Here is a 22,921-nt window from a genome sequence, read left to right as displayed (position 1 = left end):
ACATGGGTGGGGTGGGGGTGGGTGAATGAAGTATTTCATAACAGTCTCAACCAAATGTGAGGCACTCTCAGTGGCTCTGACATGAGATGAAACCACGATGACCATCACAAAAAAAATAAAAACATTTCATGAATTGTCTGTGTTGTGTGTGTTCTTTGGTTTTGAGAGTTCCTCTGGCAAAAAGGAGTGGTGTAAATGAAACAAAACCCAAGGAAAAAAAAATACAACTTCTCACATTACCTAACATTATTCTACTATATACAATAAGTATCCATGGTTGATAAAACTTGACTGAGCTTCCAGTGGTTTGGGGTTTAGCTCACTCATATTGTAAATATTGGCTACACAATGGCATATTGTTGGTAATGATGCATTAGGTATCAGTGGTCAGGACGTCCGCATCAGGTTCAACACCTTGGCCAAAGAGGCATTACGTTATAATTAAATGTAAAGAAGTCTTAATCACTGAGCCTTGTTATCAGGTCATCTGTTCACGTGACTGTTGTGCTGTTCTAACACAAAAAGAGACTGAGACGAGCACAGATCTGTCAAATATCTGTTAATTTGCAGCCACTGGAGATAAAATGGAATAATAATAAGAAAAAAAATGTTGACTAACTTCAAATCACCAGTAGGTGGCGCTTAAAAGCCACACAAGACTGAGCAAACCCCTATGCCATATGTAGCCTATGTATTAAAAATAATCAAAGTGTAATGTATGTGCACATAATGTGTAAAATTAAGTCTGTTTAAGTGGTTGAGTGACCAAATCTGAGGTTTCTTTGGACAAATTTAGTGCCAGTTCTTTGTAAGTGGTCAAAAACGAATTTCTACAAGAACATCTGTAGGTTTAAAAAAAAAATAAAGTAGCAGTGGATTCAAAAAATCTTTATAAAAAAAAGAAAAAAAAAGTTGTGCTTGGAAAAAAAAAAAAAAAAAAAAAAAAAAAAAAAAAAGGGGACAAGCATTAAGTTAATCCCCCTTTAGGTGGGGAATAAAGATTTTACAGCTCGAAAGGCGGAATGGAGTCGAACGTTTAATGGAATGTTAATGACGACCTCATCCTCTCCAGCTTCCTCTGTGTGTGTTTATAAGCTGTTCAGCTCCTGCAGGGTCTGGTCCAGGACTTGGTGCATGCCCAGATTCTCCTCTTTGGCATGTGATAGTTTCTCTGGGGAGAAGAAGAAGAAGAAGAAATATGACACGGTGAACCCTCAATCACCAGTTAGCAGTGCTCGCTCATTTCATGCCACTGTAATCTCTTCGTGAGGTTTGTCACACAGCACCCCTTTTTTTAAAGACTGCACAAAGGTCGGTGTTACTGGGCAGATGTTTTGCATAACTGGTTTGGTTAAGTTGTGCCACATGCAAAAAATAAAAATCAACCACTACAGAGTACCTTTCATGCATAAACTGCTGGAAGACTGTTAGTGGGATCATACAGGATGGACTTTTTAAAGGACTCGTTTGCTGCACAGTGAAGTCATTCGTATATCCCACCTTGTGGAAATGGCATTAAGATCTATGCATACTTTATGGACATAGAAATCAGAAACTACCAAAGCGTGTAGATTAAAACCCAGGTGACTGCAAACTATTAATCCACACTAAAACCAGAAATGCTCACCTTTGTAAAACTGATATTCAGATGAACGCATAGAGTAACAACTAATCATAAAATACACTGTTAATAAGAAAATCATAGTAACCTATATAGTTAGCTCAGACTTTGCATCAAACAGTTCATAATTTCCTTACACACTGGCAACAAACAAACAAAAAACAGACAAAAGCTGCAAACTAGGAAAGAAAACGAGCTTTAATGAATTATGTTTTGCATAGTAAGATGAGCAGAGGCACATACGATCAGAGGAGATGAACATTTAGAGGCACAGCAGACAGAGAGAAAGAGCGAAACATGTCTCTACAGAGATGTCATGTCATTGAGGGCATGGTCCAGCTCCTCGCTAATGGCCTTGTACTTCAGCTTCTGAGCATACAATTCATCTGGACGCCAGAGGTCGACAAGAAGCAGAGGCAGGTGCCAACGACAGCAGCGACACAAGCAAGCCGAAAGCAGGACGAGAGCGAGAGACAGATGGAGGCAAAGAGCAGAGGGAGAAAGGAAGAGACAAAAAAATAGGTCAGCCTTTTTAAAGATGCAGAAATGCTTGGAAGAAAGAATGATGAATACCTAATTATGCTCAAAGCTCTTCACGTTTGTTTTTTGTTGCTGGGGGAGCTTTGAGCATTTAAGACTTTTGTGAAAGTCTCATAAAACTGATCCAATAAATCCATGAACTCAGCTGCCTGTGGTTCAACAACTGAACGATCCTGACCTAAAAAAAAAATATGAGTACATTCTGTCCTCTTTGCTGCCGCTGCAGCTTCGTGGCTGACATGGAATACTTGTCCTTCAGTAACAAGGGTCTTTTATTAGCCTGTCTTAGTGAAATAGTTTCCATACATTTGGTTCCTGTGGAAAATCCTCTTTTCCACAGGAAAAAAAAATTCCAGTGATGCTGAAATAGGACACCTCTTCTAGAACTCAGGCCAAAACTCAGGTAAGTGATTTTGCAACTGTGTATGAAGATGTGCTCGTAGTTCATCAGCAAATAAATCACCATTTAATGAAACTGAACGCATCTTTGCAGGTTCACTTAAAGCTAGCAGACAAAATGATTTGGGCTCTGGGTGGCTGTGGCTACAATGTAGCTTGCCATCACCAGTGTGTGAATGTGTGTGTGAATGGGTGGATGACTGGATATGTAAAGCGCTTTGGGGTCCTTAGGGACTAGTAAAGCGCTATATAAATACAGGCCATTTACCATTTACATGTTCTGTTAAAAAAGAAAAAGATTTTGGGCCACAGATGCTGCAAATCCCCCAAAAACCTCAATATGAATGTGACTCTCGTACCTTCCAGGTCATCGATGCTCTTTTCCAGTTTGGCAACTGTCCTCTCGGCAAACTCTGCACGGGTTTCAGCCTGGGAGGAATTCAGACAAAGCAAGTCAAAACAAACTGATGAGCGCCAACAAACACATCCATCATGAAAGACTGCAACAGGAGAGCTTTTCAGCCAGCCTTGCTAAGCTTATGGAAATGTCACATTTAACATTTTAGTGATGGGGGGGAAAATGCTACAAATGTCTCTGAATGACTGGATTATTCTCACTATTATAATTTTATTCTTAATTCTGTGAAAACACCATCATCTCACCTCCTTCAGTTTGTCAGTCAGAACTTTGATCTCCTCTTCGTACTTGTCTTCTTTTTCTGAGTACTGGTGACAGACGGAGAGGCAAAGAAACAGCATTAGCTCACACTTAGCTTTCAGCAGCAAACGTGCACACAATGGGAGCACAAAACGGCACCATCCCAGGATTATTATTGCTTTGAGAGCTCATGGCGCCACTCCCTCGCTGGCACGTAACAGGAAAGGTGTTGGCTTGTCCTGGGAACAAGTTCTGCTGTTACGCTAACCACTGCAGGTCGGTTTCAAAGACAAGCCATGCCATATTTGCTAAAGAAAAGTTGTCATGAGGTAAACCTGGCATGAGGTAAACCTGGCATGCCGTTGCACTGCATGCCTGTGCACGGGCGGGAATGAAGCAGACACATTTCTGAGTGTGGCAGGTTTCTACTGGCTGCTTATATACACACACCTGAAACACCTTACGTAGCCAGTAACACCACTCATACACACATGAAAAAGAAAAAAAAAGCCTCAGTGGCTAATTTGTCATGCGGTAGATAAGTTGGTGTGCAAACATATATTTAAACAGCTGCATATCAAAGGAGTTCAGGTGCCGAGCTCCCTTATATAATAGCTTGAGTGCAAAATAAATGGTTTTAAGGAGGGCCTGATGATACACAGTTATAATGGAGGTAGTATGAAACAGTCCTTTGCCATGTGGTCTCTCTCTCTCTCTCTGAGGACAGCTCACCCAAATTACGGTGCACCGAGCCATGAGTAAAGCCCTAATGATAGGATTCGTGTGTGCATGGTGCCAGACTTGGTGTTCAGTATATATATTTAGTTTTTCTGTTTGTGTTTGTGAAAGACAATGAAAGCAACTGCCTAAAGTTTTAGTTTGTTTTGTCATATTATTAGATGTTCACAAATCACATTGATGCATTTTGACAGGAAACCTTTTTTTCCTCCTTTACTGGATAAAATCAGATTTTTTTTTCTATATTTGGAAGATTCTTGTTTGGAAAAACATCACCAATCTCCAGAAAGCCAAAGCAGAATTATTACTTCTTAAAGTGTCAATGCATTTCGTCTTGTACCTTCTCAGACTGGGCTTCTAAGGACTTCAGGTTGTTGGTCACATTTTTCAGCTCCTCCTCTAGGTCACTGGCTTTACTGTAAGGAGAATCCCACACATACTTTGTTTTAATCTGCGAGCCGCACAAGAGACCATGCATCTGTATGAGAGTCAATGGATTTATACATTTGTGCGCTTATTGCATTTACCATTCTGAGAGCTCGGCCCTCTCCTCAGCTCTCTCCAGCTCGCCCTCCAAGATCACCAGTTTACGAGCCACCTGAGAAAGAAAAAGAGAAATATTTTAAACTCAAAAAACTAAGAGGCTATTAACGATCTGAATAAGGGAATTTCTCTCTTGCACTTAAGCCGTCACTGTCAGAATCACCTCCTCGTATTTGCGGTCGGCCTCCTCTGCGATGTGTTTGGCCTCCTTCAGCTGCATCTCCTGAATCTCCATCTTCTCCTCATCCTTCATCGCTCGGTTCTCAATCACCTTCATTCCTCTGGGATGACAGGACACAGCGTGAGGAGAGGACAGACTTTCTTTTGTGAAAGTCAGGTGAACTAGATAACACATGTTCTCCCGCGCAAGGCAGACTTTTTCTCCACTTGTGTCTAATGCGAATAAGAAACTGACCTCTCGCTCTCATCTGCAGCCTTCTCTGCCTCCTCCAGTTTCTGCAGCGCTGTGGCCAGTCTCTCCTGGGCACGGTCCAGCTCCTCCTCCACCAGCTGGATCCTACGGTTAAGAGCTGCTACCTCACCCTCTGCCTGCAAAGGAAAAAAAAAAAAATAGGAAGAACTTTAGTCATGCATTTATTCAACTTTAAGTCACCCGAAGTTGTCTGTCGTCCTCCACCATAAAACAGGAAGAGAAGGAAATGACACAATGACAGAAGTCGGGGGAAAGAACTTTTCACCCTGTTTTCAGCAATTGTTGCAACAAAAATCAGTGAATGTCCAAACCAACCAGAAGGACGTAATTTTAAAAGTAAAAGGGAATAAAAATTAACATCTTGTAGATTTAAGCAAGGCCTGTGTGGACAGGATATGGTGATGTCCTGTCTACACTTCCCTAACAACTACTGTTATCAGGAGGTTGAATCTCTGTCTTTTTTTTTAACTTAGTTCCTCATCCAACAAATTGATGCATCACTTTAAAACCAAACCACATCTATTATGAACAAAAGTCCAAAAATGAACTCAAGTGTTGCATATTTCACCACATGAAACACTTTTTTTTTTTTTAAAGCTGTCAATGGAAGAGCAGCTATACAGTCACACAGTACAATGCCTACCCAGAACTCTGATAAAAATATTTAAATACAGCCACCTGAATATAATCATGGTGCTATGACGACAGGGAAATATTCACCCTTATCATTCATATCCTAATCCTCACTAACAAAGTGAATCCAAACAAAGGCTGCAAGTGAGTGAGTGAGTCAGTGAGGGGGAGACAGTGTAATCTACTCTGTGTGCTCTCTGGGGTCACTCGGGTTTCTCAAATCAAAATGTGACGGTTAAAATGTGAAATGGAGGCAGCTGGAGGTCGTTGGGAGATTCGTCCATAAAAGCAGGGCCCAACTAACCGTCTTTAATGAGAACATGCTGCATCTGGCTGGAAAGTGTAATTCCTTACAATGTAGCAGGACGTCTGAGCGAAACATTTAGACAAACTCAATTTCCGGTGATGCTCAAGCCACAACTGGGCAAAGGAGGGAGAACGAATGGGCTTCTGCTCGTCTGCCCTCGATAAACAAAAAGCCAGAAAGAGGAAAAAAGAAAGCAAACAGACAACTACACAAGAATTTCCTCTGTTGGTCGGGGAGTTTATCCAACAATCATCTCCTTGGGAGTTGCATTCAAAGTAAAAACTGACCTCAGTCTTAGCATAACACAAAGAACCTGCTGTTAAAATGAAAGTTCACAACCAGACCGATAAGTTGCTGAACCATTCACTGAAACCCGGAGTACTCACACAAGTTTATTATGTTTACAACCTCGCAGGCTGTATTCTCTGCTCTGATGAGGGCAGCAGTTAGTAGGTCAGTGACTCATTAGCCAGTTTTTCAGTCCAGCAATCGCTCTGATCAACCGTCAGTGTCTCCACCATTCAGCTTACAGGCAGAGGAGTCATTCTGCGCAGAAACTGGTGACCGAAAGTCACAAATAGAAAATGAGATGACTGATAAGAAGGACCAATGCAAAGAACAGAGAGCTTAAATATACTGAGACTTCCATTCTGTCATAGACTCGATATGTTCAGGAAATCCAAGCATGATGGCACAGGCTTCATTCTCATTTTTAGTATTTTCTCCATCTTGCATCCATCTAATCTAATCTTGGCCTGGTGACCCGCCACTCCCACCGCCGGTCGTCTGTGTGTGTTTTTTTTTCCACCCTCTTCTTCATCCTCTCCCAGGTCCTCCCCTGCTGCACAGAAAGCTCACAGGGGAGGCCACCCATACGAGACAGGAAATGTCTGCCTAACTATCGCTGATGTGTCTCAAAACCGCTGGCACTTGACAGACGTTGAAAACCGAACCGGACACAGAATGAATGAAAAATCATAAATCGCTCAGAACATCTTGAAATCTCATCAGCAGTGTCGCTCGCACAGGTCTGCATCCATCGACGCCACATCTGGCTGCCCAGAAACGTTACCTAGTATTCAACTGCAACCTGAAATAACAGATATTGGTACTTCCTGAGCAATATCCAGCACGCAAACAAACATGCTATTCATCTGTTTTAGGTCAGCTACGTTAGCGCACCAGCTGCTGTAATGTGCTTCCAGACACGCACATGCTCTGCAAACATGCAAACAGACACTCTTATTGCACCAATCTCTGCCTCTCTCAAACACACACACACACACACACACACACACACACACACACACACAATTACCAGCTATCCAGTCTCCTACCCAGTAAACTGCGTTCAAGTATCAAAACAGACAAACATAAAAACCTCAGCTAACACCGGTATGGTGGCAGTGACAGAAATGTGTGCAACCTGGTGCCTTATCTGCCATCTGCTCATAGCAAAAAAGGCAGGGAGTGGGGGAGCCCCATACAGACAGAGACACCCTTGTGTCAGGTTTAAAAGGAAAAAAAATGAATGTATTTACAGGTTATCTCATGCTTCTAATTGACTGAGCTGTGAACAAAGAAGAGCCTTTCCTGTAAATCCTGAATGCACAGTTTTAGCCACAGACTCTTTTGCAGCTTTAGAAAATCATTTAACCTTGGCCGGTGCAGCCACAAGCCCAGCAGCAAAAGCGGACTGAAAAGTATTCAGAGCCTTTGTGCGAACACGATGTCAAAACAATGTTACCATAAATGCCAAGAAACAAGAAGTAAGGTTAACGACGAGCTTTCACTACTCATCATATAGCAAATGAGGATCTTGAAAAAAGGTGACAGGAAGTACGCTGCCCAACATCCTTTCATTTCCTCCCTTTGATTGTTCTTTCTTTCACTGCTCCGTCTGTCTCTCTGGCCATGCCCCTTCCTTTAGCACCCACTTTTCATTCTTTGGCTGCCAGGGACGCACCCTGCCTTATATGGTAAAACAAACTATGGAGAATGTTTGTGGTGGAGTATCAGGAAGACTGAGGCAACAACCACGCAGACTTTAAAAGATACTGGGACACAAGTAGCTGCTCTGTTGTCACCGTAAGTTAATATGTCACCAGCTTTCTAAGTCAGGAATGGAGCTTTACTACTCAGTGCAACCAGCAGGCTGTGTGGCTATTAGAGCCACAAGATTCCTAAAGCTTTAGCTCAACATTTCGGGAACTAAATTCTAGTGTGAGATTTAAAAAAAAATAAAAATAAAAACCACTGTTAACAGTCTCAAAACACAAAACTTTGGGCTGACAAAATAGTTCCCAGCTACAGTGGAGACTATGGATAAGCTGCGGATTTAAAGAGCCTAACTGCCATCATTCCCAGCCAATAAATAGTGTTAATTAGTGAGCTTAGATGGGCTGATTTCAGCAGATTACACTGACTGACTGCCATAGTTTCATTTTATTGTGCAGCAAGAAAGCAGTGCAAGATGTTCCATGACATTAAGCTACCTTTTTAACAGACACTGCATTAGTAAGTGGCACAGACTACGGTACTACTGATGGCATGGAGTGATTCATCTGTCTTAGTTGAAGTCAGAGCACTCGAAGTGAGGCTGCAGACTGCTGGGAGTGACTTAAGAAATACCTGAGTGTATTACATATGTTAGAGACAGCATCAAGGACAAGTGAAAGAGGAATCTAATTACTGGCTGATTTCAGGGCAGTGGGCTAATGAGCGGCACAATGCTGTTGGGGTTCAGTGCAAGTTATTCCTGACTGCCTGCTGCTCTTAAAGTTACTCTGTGTTGGTTCGTGACAGAAAGTGTGTAATCATTTCCCACAAAGATCTGGCATGCAAAGAAAGCTGCATAAAGTATAAGCCAGTCTGTCATGAAGTATGTAAAAGACGGTTGTTAAACATTCAGACAAGCATCACAATGAGCTCCTTCAGCGCTAAACAATTTGTCGCCATTTAAAAGCATGTACTCAGACTTTTAGGAGGATCTCGACTCTGGTCTGAGTCTTCAGCTCAGTGTGTCTAATCCTAATCAGAGGCTGATTGCAACCCATTTGTGAACCGCACCACCAGGAATCCACAAACCATAAGAAAAACCAAATTTTTCCAGCGTTGATGCAATCTAACTTTCCAGATAAATATTAACAGGGTGATTTTTACCTGCAGGTCAAATATGAATCCCGGTAATCCGAGTTTCCTTCAGGTTACCATTTCCACTCTGCATTCACAAGCAAACAGACTCGCTGAAGTGACTCACTTTCATGGACTCTAAAAGCAGTTCAAACAACTTGGTGCTGTATACATGCTATTTAACGACATTACAGCAAATTCGCCTGTGCTAGGACTAACCGAACAAATATAACCCACTCCTCGTTTGAATGAGAACCCTCAGCCTTGGCCTGCATAATCAGCAAAGCCACAAGCCACTTACATGGGAGTGTTCCCCAGGATGCCAGCGACTGCCAAAAAGTATCAACATGTGGCAGTTATATTTGGAAAGTTGAGCTATTCCCAGGGAGAAAGTCCAAAGAAAACAGTGAAATCAGGAAGTAATTCTTTCCACAGAATCTGCTGGAGACTCCTAGAGGCCCAGCAGAAAGCCTTAGCTGACCGCACAAAGCAACAAACGAACACCTTTAGCTCAGCAGATGAGTGTGGGGACGTCGTTTTTCACGATAAGCATTTTTTTGAATGGCTTCCTGCAATTTACTCTCGATATGAGATGCAAGTAAACAAATACAGTTGCCATAAGCGTAGGATGCAACTTCAGTGTGTCTAATTAAATGTTGTAGTGCAAAAAAAGACTGCAGACTTCTGCTCTACATGGAGAGAATAGTGTTAGTAACTATAAGAACATAACAGGACACTAAAGATGAAGTGGCACATCAATGTAGAAATACCAACTTCACCGAGCACAGTAATCTTCCTGTTGATCAGGGCTGGAGCCAGGGGACAGGAAGTGTTGGGAGTAGAAGCGCAGGAAGTACTGGACCAGGGTCGGCAGCCGACATCCTGGGAGGGTCAGTCGGAGGGAGGGCGTGCGTGGGGATTCCTCAGTAAGAATTCCACTTCCCTTTTTATATTTATTTCTGTATTTCAACTTGCGTGTGGTGAAACACTGATGCTCACCATGGCAACTGTAAGTTGTCCTCACAACAGCCTCAATTTCAGAAAAGGAAGCAGTCTCTTTTTCTTATTTTGGTCATGACTGATTGTTTAAACTAATCTTGTCATTATTAAGTGCCTGACAGAAGGAGAAGCACTCAAATTTGCTTCCATGTTCCAAAAACAACTAATCTGCTTCATCTGTGCTCTTTACAGGACTCCGAACACAGTCAAAACGATCACCTCTGACCCGACTCTGCTGCGAAAACTGAACGAATTCATGTAGAGAAATAGTGGCTATAAACAAAAAGCATCACAAGCCTTTGACTACAACCTTAAATCATTACCGAGAGGTTAAGAAACATCCCCAGAAGCGTCAAAACCACAATAACATGAAGCAATTTTCTTTATCAGCGAGAGACGTAGCCAACGTTTTTGTACTCCCTCACACATTTTTAAAGAATGATTCATTACACGCAGCAAGGTTCTTGTTTTGATCTCCCCGCACTCAGAAGGATTTTCTGTGCCAAGGAATAACTCCAGGTTGTCCTAATTATTCACACATGGGACCACACCAGCCTCGCCACACAGTTGCACCCCTGTGTTCGACTTTGAATGGAGGGACATGTGGGACATCAAACTGCTTGTGCACGTTAATCCTGACAGGAATGAAAATTTTTTTTTAAATGCAGCATCCACTCTGAAGATAAGAGTTTAACCACACCCTCCCATTTCAGTGTAAACACACTATACAAGACATACTTATAAGTACTGGTCAACAACTATAAGTCCACCTCTGAAACCTGGTTCATCAGTTTTGAAATGCTGGACCAAACTGACCAGCCAGTCTGTCTCATATGCAATAAAAAATTTTCTAACAATTAATTTCTTAAAAAAAAAAACACAACCCTTTCAGCTCTTCATTGATGTGAGACCACACATGCACCCTGACAGCAGATGTAGTTATACGGGGCATCCCCATATCATTCATTCATTCAGTTACCATTCCTGTGTCAGTGTTTTGAAGTTCATGCTGCAGTTTGCACAAACATTGAACAGAAACACTTGTAAAGTACACAAAGCACCCACTGAACAACCACAAACTGCAACACAAACAAGCCAACTATGAAGCCAAACTTCTTAAACCGATACGGTATGTGAGTCCATACCAAAATAATTACCCACACGCCCATTGGCCAAATTAAAAAGGTGGCCTGTTACCTAATAGCCATCCTGTAACAAAGGGCTTTGCCTTGCAGCAGGCCCAACTCCTTTCATCAGTTCAGCTGCCATATCTTTACTGCCACACCTTCCCCTCCCACCCTCCTGAAGTCTTTCTCATTGTCCTATCATTAAAATAACTCCTATGCAAAAAGTATGGCACCGTGTGCCATAAAGCAGCACGTGAAACGAGTCAAAAAATGTTGCCTAACTGTGCTGCTACTAAGCGTTTTTCTCTCTCTCCCCTCCAGCCACTACCTTTTCTGCATGTGAAGCCATAAAACTCGGATGTGGGCACAGTCAAGAGACAGGCAGGTGACAGACCCGCCAATTACTCAATATATGAGTCACATCTGACACATTGAAGGCAATGGTTAAAGACGCTCAATTTGTGGAACTTTAGCAATGACTAATTTCAGCCCAAGCTGAGCAAATAACCCAAACTTTACAGTTTAATGTAAAGAGGTGTGGAAAACAGCTTTCAGTTGTTTCATTGTTCAACTTCACCAATTTACAGTTTTATAATAAAAAACTTAAAGGTGATCTCAACTGTTACTGACTGTTGATTGACTGATCAATGAAGCAGCTGATCTTTTGCTTCTAGCTGAAAACAGCAACATTTTTAGAGCTACTCCTTTGTGTCCCTAATAACAGAGGAGACACTCTTTAACTGTGCCCTGTATTTTCCGATCATCTGTGGAGGCCCGAGGGTCAGCCCTTCAACCAGACAGCTGCCGAGGGAAAACAGCCACCCTTGCCGAAGTGCCTTTGAGCAAATCAGAGCGTTAAAAAGTGAATTCCATTGAAATTCCATCAAAACATTGTCCCATTAACCCGCAAACCAAATGGAATCTGACTGAAAATATAGTCACAATTATGACACATGTTTGACTTTAAAAGAAATAAACTGGTCAGGCTAATAGATTCGCCACAATTTGCACAATCACTTCAACGCTGTCTACGTGGTCTAATCACTGTAGTTTCACAGCGGCCTTCAAGTCACACGGAGCATGCGCGAAGAGCTGTAGGAATCCAAACTTTTTTTTCGTTGCAGACCAACGCCTTGCATTGTGGCACATTCACGCCCGCCACCAGTGAATCAATGACATGAGACTAATAAGACTTTCTAGAGCCCGAGAGGCGAATACGAACAATTCAGTCCGTGTTTAATGATTATAATACATGGGAAATGGCGACAATAGAAAAAGCTAGAACAATAGAGGAGTTGATTGTCTCACTTTTTCCCGGAGCTCCCGTTCACTGTCCAGCTCTCTCTGTAGGACCTGAGCCCGATCTTCTGCGTCGTCGGCCTGCTGCTGCAAACACTGAATCTTTCTCTTCACAGCATCCAGAGAGTTCACACCTGCCATTGTTTACTGTTTCCTTACTTAACTTAAGACTAAACGTAAAAAAATAAAACAGTTATGACTATGTATATGTTGTGCAAAAACGAGGCCACTGATTCCTGCTTATTTGGTCTATTCAGAGTAGTTGAGTAACAGAAAAATAAGACTTTTGTTCGTTGATTTAAAAAAAAAAAAAAGAAAGGAAAAACGATAAAAAATAGGCGTGAGTCCGGAGATAAAGTATGAGGAATGTAAAGGAGTCACTCAAGTGCAGCAAAAAGTTATATAACTAGGAAGCGTGAGTGTCCAGGTGTTCCCCGAGTGTTTCTTCTGGATTGTAGGAATGAAAAGTTCATGAGCGGCGCAGAAAGTGGTCCTCGGGAATGTAGGTAGCCGTTTTGGTCCGGACTCAGCTTCAGTTAGAGTTTGAGGAGCATACAGAATAAGCTGCGCGGTGAGAAGAGCGCCAGACTGTGGCGGAGGAGGAGAGTGAGTGATTGGGTCGATGACGCCGAAGAGGGCGGGGCTTGAGAGTGAGTGAGTGTGTGTAAAAAGCTGATCCCTGTGACTGATGTGAGCACTGCTGCGAGACTTTGAAAAGAAAAAGGAGAGCCAGGATGAATTACTTTCAGTCATTGTGAAGGCGCAGTGTCCATTGTTTAGTTGTCTCACACAAACTTGATGTGACAGTTAAATTTCCCCTGAGTTTGTACCGCCTCCAGTGAAGTGTGAATAATTTGAGTATTTCCTCTTTTAAAAACCCCCACACAATTATATTTCATTCTGTCATCGTGGACTACTGGTTAAAGTGCCACTCTGCATATACCATTCTAACTTCATGGTGGAAATCCAAACCTAAGCAGCAGCGATTAATGTGTTTTGGATGGCAACAGGTTATTTAACCTTAAACGACCACGTGGTCACAGAGAAGCTGTTGCTCCATTTCAGAGGGGTCATACAACTGGCCTGCATCAAGCACAGAATACAGCTAAGGAGAATGATTAAAACTAGTGAGGAAGAAACACTTATCAGTGAGGCTCAATGGAAAAAAAAAGGCTTGTGTTTGCTATGGGGCATAAAGATAGGACAAAGGTCACGTGGTCTGATGAGTCCAGATTTGTCTTCTTCCAGAATGATCAGTGGATCAGGCAGATAAAGTGATGCATCCACATGCATCTACTGTACAAGCCTGTGCTGTGGGGGCAACACTAATGATCCGAGGCAGCTTTACCTGACCGGATCCAGGTTCAGTTAACATGCCCCCCAAAAACTGAGGTCACCTGACTACCTGAATACACTGAATGACCCGGACTTTCTATCAATTGATTTTTTTTCTTCTCTGATGGCACATGCATATTTCAAAATGGCATGCTAGGGTTAGTTGGGCTCAGACTGTGCAAGTATCCTTATTATTCTTGACATGAATATAGAGCAGGGGTAGACAACTCCAGGCCTCGAGTGCTGGTGTCCTGCAGGTTTTAGATATCACCCTGGGTCAGCACACCTGAATCAAATGATTAGTTCGTTACCAGGCCTCTGGAGGACTTCATGAGATTTTGAGGAGGTAATTTAGCAATTTGAATCAGCTGTGTTGGATCAAGGACACATCTAAAACCTGCAGGACACCGGCACTCGAGGCCTGGAGTTGCCTACCCTGATGTAGAGCAAGGGGCAACCTCTAGAGGTGAAGCTAGCAGTAAAGTACCAAAAACGGCAATACCTTAAATTGCCACTTGAGGCTTGCTAAAAGCAGGTAAATTTAATTGGCTCAAATGTTCAAATACTAAACTTCACTGCAGAAATAAGCATGTTTAAAGCCAGATACTAACGCGGGTTTTTTTTGTTTGTTTGTTTTTTCCTTTTATGACCCATTTTAATTAACTAAAGTGATGCACAACTAGGCCCATGGTCACACTGAGCAAACATATGCCAGCTAGGTTGCTATACTATCTGCTAAATCCGATCTTACCTAATATGAGGAGGTCTCTGAAATAGACCTCTCGGCCATATTTGAGATGTTGGTGTGTTTTTTCAGCAATTTTAATGCAGTAATCAGACAAATAATATGGCAGTCTACAGATACACGCAGCTAACCCAGGTTGCTACTGTTAGCTGATAACCTATCTCTAGATCTTCTCGTCCATATACGGTCACTTCAAGCTCTAAAAAAAGGGAAAAAATGGTGAGACTTCTCACCAGGTCTGCACAAACCAACGGGTAAGGTCACAATGGCTATATCCATCTTTTATTTACAGCATCTGGTCTCAAGTGACCACTTGTGTAATAGAATGTCATGCCCCTGCTCAATATGACAATAAACACCTAGATTATTTCAGTGGGCAAAGACCAGAAATTGTGACTGGTGTGCTGGAATTTAAAAGAAGACGTCAGAATAAGTATTCCTTGGTGTGTTGCAGGCCATTTAAACAGCCCAAGATGAATATATTTCTAAATCCTTTTCAAAATTTTCATTATGTCGAATAAGACACCACCGGTGCCCAAAGGAGTACACACACTGTTTTTGCTGAGGACACGTGATTACTTGTATGCTGCTTAAAGAATGTGGCCATATGTGGCCCCGGCACCCTCCAGATGTAGTCAGTTATCTTGGGTTGACACCCACACTAACCAGTAACCTAAGCCACTAAGCCAAAAAGAAAAAAAGGGGGTAGCTAATGTAGGAGTGCAAAAAAGTGCTGCTGGTTCCAAAAACAAGACTCCATGTTCAAATACCGAGCTTTCAGAGCATTAAGAAACATGTCTACAGCCTCGTGCAAAAAAATAAGATTTCCCCATCTAATATCAACTCATGGGAGTCTAGTCTTTTTTGTAACATCCTCATGGGTACTGGAGTTAGGGGTGTAACTTCTTTGATAGACAGGCATCCAGACACAGGCATCTCTAGCTGATATCTCTGGTTGGCCTCACATTCACTAACTGCAGTCACTGAGCTCGACCCCTCCACTGTGTTTATGCTGTTGGTGCCATTTGGTGTATTATATTACAGCTTACTTGTGCTTACAGTATTTTATTACTTAGTTACCATTAATTAGCTGATATCTAGATTGTACAGAACAGTTTATGGACAGAAATTGATAGCCAAGCCTTAGCTGATAACTCAGCACTGCCCTTACATTAATGATGTGTATATATATCCATCCATCCATCCATCCATCCATTCGCTACCGCTGATCCTTTTCAGGGTCGCGGGGGGTGCTGGAGCCAATCCCAGCTGTCATAGGGCGAGAGGCGGGGTACACCATGGACAGGTCGCCAGTCTGTCGCAGGGCCAACACACAAGGACAGACAACCATTCATACTCACATTCACACCTAGTGGCAATTTGGATTTTCCAATTAACCTATCCCCACAAACTGCATGTCTTTGGACGGTGGGAGGAAGCCGGAGTACCCGGAGGGAACCCACGCAGACACGGGGAGAACATGCAAACTCCACACAGAAAGACCCCGGCCTGATGGTGGAATTGAACTCAGGACCTTCTTGCTGTGCGGCAACAGTGCTAACCACCGTGCCACCGTGCTGCCCTATATATATATATATATATATATATATATATAAAATTCCAACTTCTGACCTCTCAGTAAACCCGCAACTCTCTAAATAGAAATGTGTTAGTGTTTGTCTTGAAGCAGAGAGCAAATACAGAATACATGAACCACTTCCCTGCTGACTGATGATGTGCATTGTGTGGGTGTAAATCAAATTTATTCTTCATTTTTCATGTTTCACTGCTTGCCCTGCCTGTGTTTACCCCCCATCGGCTCCTATTCACACGATCAGCCTGGGAGCTTGAATATGTCGGGCGGACGGGCAAGTAGGCCAGCAGATTTCAGCCGAGGCTCATCTCAGATTCAGTCCTGCTGTTCTCAACAAGAAGAACATGTCTCACAGTCAGTCTCATGTGTTGATTGAGCTGCTCTCTCTCTGATTTGGCCCTTGCACCAGAAAAGCTGGAAGCATTGATTTCATTAGACACAGGAGTGTGGGCCTTTCTGTTTGCCTTAGCTACATTCCTCACATACCAGAGCCCCCCCTGCCTGTTCTCTGCTCTCTCCGCCCGGCTGACCAGCTTTGCCCTAAAACTGCGACTGTTGCTGCTGTGATTGGTGTAATCAATGCCTGTACCAAGACCACATGCGCTAACTTTACTTTTCACTGCACTGTGTTTAAGTACTTAGATCTATAAGGATAGACTCTTCGTCTGGTGGCTTGAGCTAGCAATAAACAGTGATGACCTAAATATCAGCACGTCTGCTCTGGTGCCCTTTTTCATGAATCATAAACGGTTTGCTTGCAGGAGCTGCTGGCTCATTCCTCTGTTTTCCCAGTCGTTTTCAGGTTTCCAATTTTGGTCGGTGTGAATTCAGATGCGTAATGACTTGACTGCTTCCTCTAATAAGTGACATGTGGAGGGGAATTCATGGAAGTGGAGCAGAGCAGACTTCATAATTTGATGTCACTCTGTACTCTGTGGTAAATCTAAAAAAATGCCATAGTGGACATCTATTTTTTAACACAACTCGCACTGCTTGAGTTCTCTTTCCAAACACTATAGGACACCCAAGAGTGATAGCTACAGGTCATGCTCTGGGTTTTCAAGGGGCCCACTTGACCCAGTTTATATGTGAGGCTTCTCAGAACCATCCTGAGTTTATTTAATCACTGCGTGAGGATAAACCAGCATGTCTCAGCCCCTAGGTCTATGTCTATATAGCAGGCACTTCCCTTCTCTTTGTGTTTAGTGCAACATCACATTTCCCTGGGATATCCTCCATGAGACTAAAACAATACCACATCTTAGTGGAAGGTGGGGGAGGTTTGTGCATGACTCTTCTCTCTCTGTGCTCACTTTGCTTCGTAATGCTGTGGTACTGCTTTCCCCTACTTTTTATTAAAATGCCATTTAACTGATAAACAGGTATACTGTAAACAGTATTGTATGTTTGTGATATATGTGATTCCCCCTTCCACCCATACAAACACACAGTAACGGACACAAGCAAGCAAACACACAGCTGTGCTGCATGAATCACCACTGACAGATATACAACCATGTGGTTTGTGGTGATGCCAATCTAAAATATGACCGCCTTTCCCAGATTGCAGCTGATTAGGCTCAGGAGAACTGCCAATTCCAATGTTCTGCTACATTTACTCAATTAACTGTTTCTGTCCACAAACAAGATCCATATAGGATTTCTCAGTGGTGGTTACATTTATTTACATCTTTACATGAGAAAAAGTAAATACTCCAGAGCCAAAAAATGTTGCCATTGCAAGTTTGAGTTTAGTTAAAGGGGAAGTCTGTTTACAGCTTTTGGTCCAGCTGTGTCTCCATCATTTGGCTCTGACTGCAAGACTGCGAGTTTGACAATAAAGTAATTTGGTGGTGTGAAGTTAGAAATAAAAAAAGCTTATCAGACTTCTTTCACCGCCTCCTTAGTCATGCCTGAAGTTTGTGGGTTAAGCTACCTGAAGCTACAGCTAGAGGTTGAAATGCATTGTTGGATATGTAGGCAGTGTGCTTCTTAACGAAGAATTAAAAAAACATAATAGCTTCCAAATGTTCAAATTAGTCAGCTTGGACATGAAATGCTATTAAACCTGCTAAGTCGTTAGAACAAAGTCTGTTTGATGTGGGACTGCACTGATTTCCACTGATGTAAGAACAGCCCAAGTAATAGTGCTGCATTCACAGCGAGTGAGTGGTCGTCTTGTTCCCTGTCTCTTGTAAGTGCAATGCAGTGAGCTTACAAGAGGCAGGTTATTGACTAATTATCTCCCCTTGTGTCCTAGATGTGCCCATAACTTGCACATTCATGTATCAAACTGACTTTTAAATGCTACATAATTTATTTAGTTAAAGTCCAAAAGCATCATAAATACTTAAAATATTTAAAAATCCTTAAAGTACCAAAAGTGAATTTAGGCATATAAACTGTTTTGTGTTGTTTGTTTTAATTTTAGTTATCACCTTTAGTAAATTGTATTAGAACATGTGAAGTGGCACAAAATGAAAAACTCTTATATTTTTTGCATGTTTGTCCCTTTGCTATCATGATTGCAACATCTGCATGCAATTTGTTGTAAATGTCCCTCCTCATGTTTGTGTAACTGTAAATGTCAGAACATATGTCATGATGAGGCTTACAGTGTGTGTGTGTGTGTGTGTGTGTGTGTGTGTGTGTGTGTGTGTGTGTGTGTGTGTGTGTGTGTGTGTGTGTGTGTGTGTGTGTTTGGGTGAAGGGATTATAGTTTAACCGTGTGCTCATCTTTCAGGAGTGGCTGCACAGGAATGTAACTGTCTCTGAAGTGCTCCAAATCGTTCACCGAGGATCAAAGCAAAGCCACAGCTGGTGCCGGCTTAGAAAGAGTCCAGCTGTGGAAGAATGGTCCCTAGTTTTCAGTAGTGCCACAGTAATGTGTGCATGCCAGAGTCAGATGAAACAAGTATTAACATCCTTTGTTCTTCTTTACGGGATTCAAGGATTCAGTGACTGTAATGGTCATGGTTATTTGGCAGTTTGATTTCTAGTTTAACTTTGAGTAAAGTGTCCTGAAAATGAAGTGACACCGAACCCTCCTGTGTGTGTGCGTGCCGTTCACTCACATCTGCAGCTTTCTTCTCAGACAGTTCCAGTTTCTCCTGAGCATCTTTCAGGCCCTCAGAGAATTTGTCCAGTTCATCTTCCGTCTGCTTCATCTTCTTCTGCAGATCCAGTAACTCCTCCTCCAACTAAAACAAAGGATACTGTTAGTGCTGTTTTTTTCATTTTAACTCAGTTTAGCATGAAAACCTTAGATGAACCTCTATTCTATTCTAGTCTATTCTAGTGTAGTGTAGTCTGGCCTGGTGTTGTATTGGATTGGATTCTATTCTGGTCTGGCCTGGTCCATTCTAGTCTCTGTTTTTTTCTGTTCTTAGATTCGATTTGATTCGATTCAATTCTATTCTAGTATAGTGTGGTCTGGTCTGTTATGTTCTCTTGTGTTCTGTTCTATTCCCTTCTGGTCTGGTCTATTCTAGTCTCTGTTCTGTTCGGTGATTTGGTATTCTATTCTATTCTATTCTATTCTATTCTGATGGAGTCTGGTGTGGTCGGTTCTTCTATTCTATTCTTTTCTATTCTATTCTGGTGTAGTCTTTTCTATTCTATTCTATGGTGATGGAGTCTGGTGTGGTCGGTTCTTCTATTCTATTCTTTTCTATTCTATTGTATTCTGATGGAGTCTGGTATGGTCGGTTCTTCTATTCTATTCTTTTCTATTTTATTCTATTCTGGTGTAGTCTTTTCTATTCTATTCTATGGTGATGGAGTCTGGTGTGGTCGGTTCTTCTATTCTATTCTTTTCTATTCTATGGTGATGGAGTCTGGTGTGGTCGGTTCTTCTATTCTATTCTTTTCTATTCTATTCTATTCTGATGGAGTCTGGTGTGGTCGGTTCTTCTATTCTATTCTTTTCTATTCTATTCTGGTGTAGTCTTTTCTATTGTATTCTGATGGAGTCTGGTGTGGTCGGTTCTTCTATTCTATTCTTTTCTATTCTATTCTATTCTATGGTGATGGAGTCTGGTGTGGTCGGTTCTTCTATTCTATTCTTTTCTATTCTATTGTATTCTGATGGAGTCTGGTATGGTCGGTTCTTCTATTCTATTCTATTGTATTCTATTCTATTCTGGTGTAGTCTTTTCTATTCTATTCTATGGTGATGGAGTCTGGTGTGGTCGGTTCTTCTATTCTATTCTTTTCTATTCTATTCTATGGTGATGGAGTCTGGTGTGGTCGGTTCTTCTATTCTATTCTATTCTATTCTGATGGAGTCTGGTGTGGTCGGTTCTTCTATTCTATTCTTTTCTATTCTATTCTATTCTGGTGTAGTCTTTTCTATTCTATTCTGATGGAGTCTGGTATGGTCGGTTCTTCTATTCTATTCTATTCTATTCTATTCTATTTGCATTCATCTGAGCACTGAGACCATCATATTTATTCTCACAGATGAATGAACCTTTGCAAAGATATAATGATGAAACTTTTATCGAGTTAACAACTGCTGAGCAAAATGATGGTTGAAAGGAAACCAAGTTAAGCAACTGATAAAGCTGCGGTGGCTAATTTGCAAGCAGAACTGTGTTTATGATGTTTGGAGAACATTTATTTAAATGGCATCACCCTCTCATGACAAGAACTCTGGTATGCGGTCTAATCTCTTTTCTCTTTCTCCCTTTTCTTCTCTCTCTCTCTCTCTCAGGGTTAGCTGTTCCCCCTAATCAGTGTTCCCCTCTGAGTCCATGAAGTACATCTGATAACCCTGCTGTGTCCCACACTGCCGATCTCTTCTGGGCTCTAAAAATACAGCTGTTATCAGCGAGAACACACAGACGCCTGGAACCATAAGTTGTGTGTGTGTGTGTGTGTGCACGCATGCACGTGTGTCTAATCCTCCATTTGTGTGTCTATGCATGTCCATTTGCATGCTTATTAAGGGTCACACAGTCTCCATAATGGCTGTTCTTTTAAATAGGTCCTCTCTATAAAGCGGTTGAGGTGGACTTGTTTTCTTTTCCCAAAGACCAAATCCTGATCCTGGGTGGTCTCATCACTTGTGTACCGGTGGTGCTGACCAGTTCAAGTGAAGAGAAGTTCAAACTACTGTTTTCCTGCAGATCTCCTTTAGTACAGCTTTGTTTAAAGAATAAAAAAGTAACGAGTGGAAACTGAAAGCAACGATTTGCACCTCATTTGATCCAAAGTCAGCAATTTAATAACTTCCAAACTTTCCTGGACCTGTGGTTGGATCATCTGTACTATGAGGCATTCCTCAGAAAAGAAAAAGAAAAAAAACTTAAACTACTTCCTAAAATATTTCCCAGCAAAGTAAACCAGTAAATTAACTGTGAAGAATGTAGAATAAATAAATGTAAGAACTGTTTACACACCGTGTCCTTGTAGGTATGTCTGGTATGGTTTGAATGTCGTGATTAGTTTAAGAACTGGATAGAAAGAAAAGTCTTCAGAGAAAAGCACATTTACTGGGTGTGGACATTTCTTTTTTCATGAAAAACTGTTTTGAAATAAATTTCGCTTCAGAAGTTGCAACTAATCAGTAAATCTATAAGTAAACTATAAACTTAATCTATATATTTTTGCTTAATATACAGTTCTAGTTGCGTATTTCCAAAATCAGATCAATATCCCTAAAAAATATCTAAAATGTTTTCTATATGCGCTGGAATCCCTTGTGATCCATCTCTTTCTTGCTCTGTCTTTCCCACCTGCTTGCATTTGTCCTCTGCCGCCTTCTTGTCTGTCTCTGCCTGCTCGGCCCGGTCGATGGCATTCTCCTTATCCAGTTTCAGCATTTGCATCTTCTTCTTGATGGCCTCCATGGTGGCTGCTCGGCTGGATTTTCTCCCTCTGAGATGTTTAAACGCACCGTTAAAAGTTTGGGCTCTCGCTGAGATGTAGGAGATTCAGCCTTGCTTGCAGTGCAGGAGAAAGCTCGAGCTGAACAAAGCTGCAGAGAAAGCGAGAAAGCAAGAGAGGCAGAGACAGAAAAGGAGAGACAGATGGAAGGAGACAGAAAGAGCTGTGAACAGAGATGGAGAGTCAAGCCCTATAAGGATGGTTATTTAAACTTCAACAGAACCTGCCTCCAGTCTCCACTCACCACCCCTATCGCCATCCTCCTCCCATGTTTCCCCCTCCCTCCCTACATCCATCACTTTTCTCCATCCTCTCACTCTCTGTCCATTCCTCTCTTCATTCAGCCACTCACCACTCTGCGTCCACTCCATCCTTACTCCCTGGCTATCACTCTCTTAGACACACACTCCACCCTATCAAACCCATCCAAGCTCGCTCTCAGGAATGGTCTGGCTGCTCCGCTCTTCAGCCGTGGACGATCTCCTTATTTGGGTTGCTATGTTTTCACAAAGAGACGGAGATCAGACGCGCAGGTCCTGTTTCCACATTTAACCCCCTGTCAATGGCTACAAGTCCTGCTGGCACACAGCATCTCGCACTCAAAGCCTTAGAGAGTGCGTATATAAGACAAACAGAGATAGACGGGCAAAGTAGAAGGAGACAGGTAGAAAGGAGACTATAGAAAGGAAGTTTCCATGATGTGATCGCTCTATTGTGACTTTTAAGCCATTTAAAGTGAGGGTGTTGGCTTATCCCAATTCATTACTGTGTCAAGAAGACTAAAACAGAATAGAGGCATTGATGTGGTCTGAAAGGAGACATAAAGGAAACTCGTATGGAAGACAGATGCAAAGATACTTTTTTCGGAGATTAGTTTGTGCCACAGTAGTACAGGGTAGTTTGATGATTCAGCCTTCACATGTTGCCTT

At 42.1% G+C, this 22,921-nt stretch overlaps 1 protein-coding gene across 3 annotated transcripts; it reads right to left on the bottom strand.

Moving 5' to 3' along the window:
- Positions 1-3: 3 nt before the first annotated feature.
- tpm4a (tropomyosin 4a) lies at positions 4-22,184 on the bottom strand. Of its 3 annotated transcripts, none has more exons than XM_085398388.1 (9): positions 21,842-22,184; positions 19,178-19,303; positions 4,915-5,048; positions 4,663-4,780; positions 4,484-4,554; positions 4,297-4,372; positions 3,224-3,286; positions 2,920-2,989; positions 4-1,171 (listed from the first exon to the last, which is right to left on the bottom strand). In XM_085398388.1, the coding sequence occupies exons 1-9, from the start codon at positions 21,953-21,955 to the stop codon at positions 1,089-1,091; spliced, it is 855 nt and encodes a 284-aa protein (XP_085254514.1). In that variant the 5' UTR covers positions 21,956-22,184; the 3' UTR covers positions 4-1,088. The 3 variants fall into 3 exon arrangements, with proteins under 3 accessions (XP_085254514.1, XP_085254516.1, XP_085254515.1); XM_085398389.1 differs by lacking the exon at positions 4-1,171 and adding an exon at positions 1,802-2,007; XM_085398390.1 differs by lacking the exons at positions 19,178-19,303; positions 21,842-22,184 and adding an exon at positions 12,439-13,018.
- Positions 22,185-22,921: the final 737 nt, after the last annotated feature.

The sequence above is a fragment of the Rhamphochromis longiceps genome, linkage group LG23, assembly GCF_057381845.1.
Source record: "Rhamphochromis longiceps isolate RC_006_pf linkage group LG23, R_longiceps_female_GT1.1, whole genome shotgun sequence".
NCBI lineage: Eukaryota > Metazoa > Chordata > Actinopteri > Cichliformes > Cichlidae > Rhamphochromis > Rhamphochromis longiceps.
Note: the sequence above shows the minus strand (reverse complement) of the source record. Positions and strands in the feature narration are given on the sequence as shown.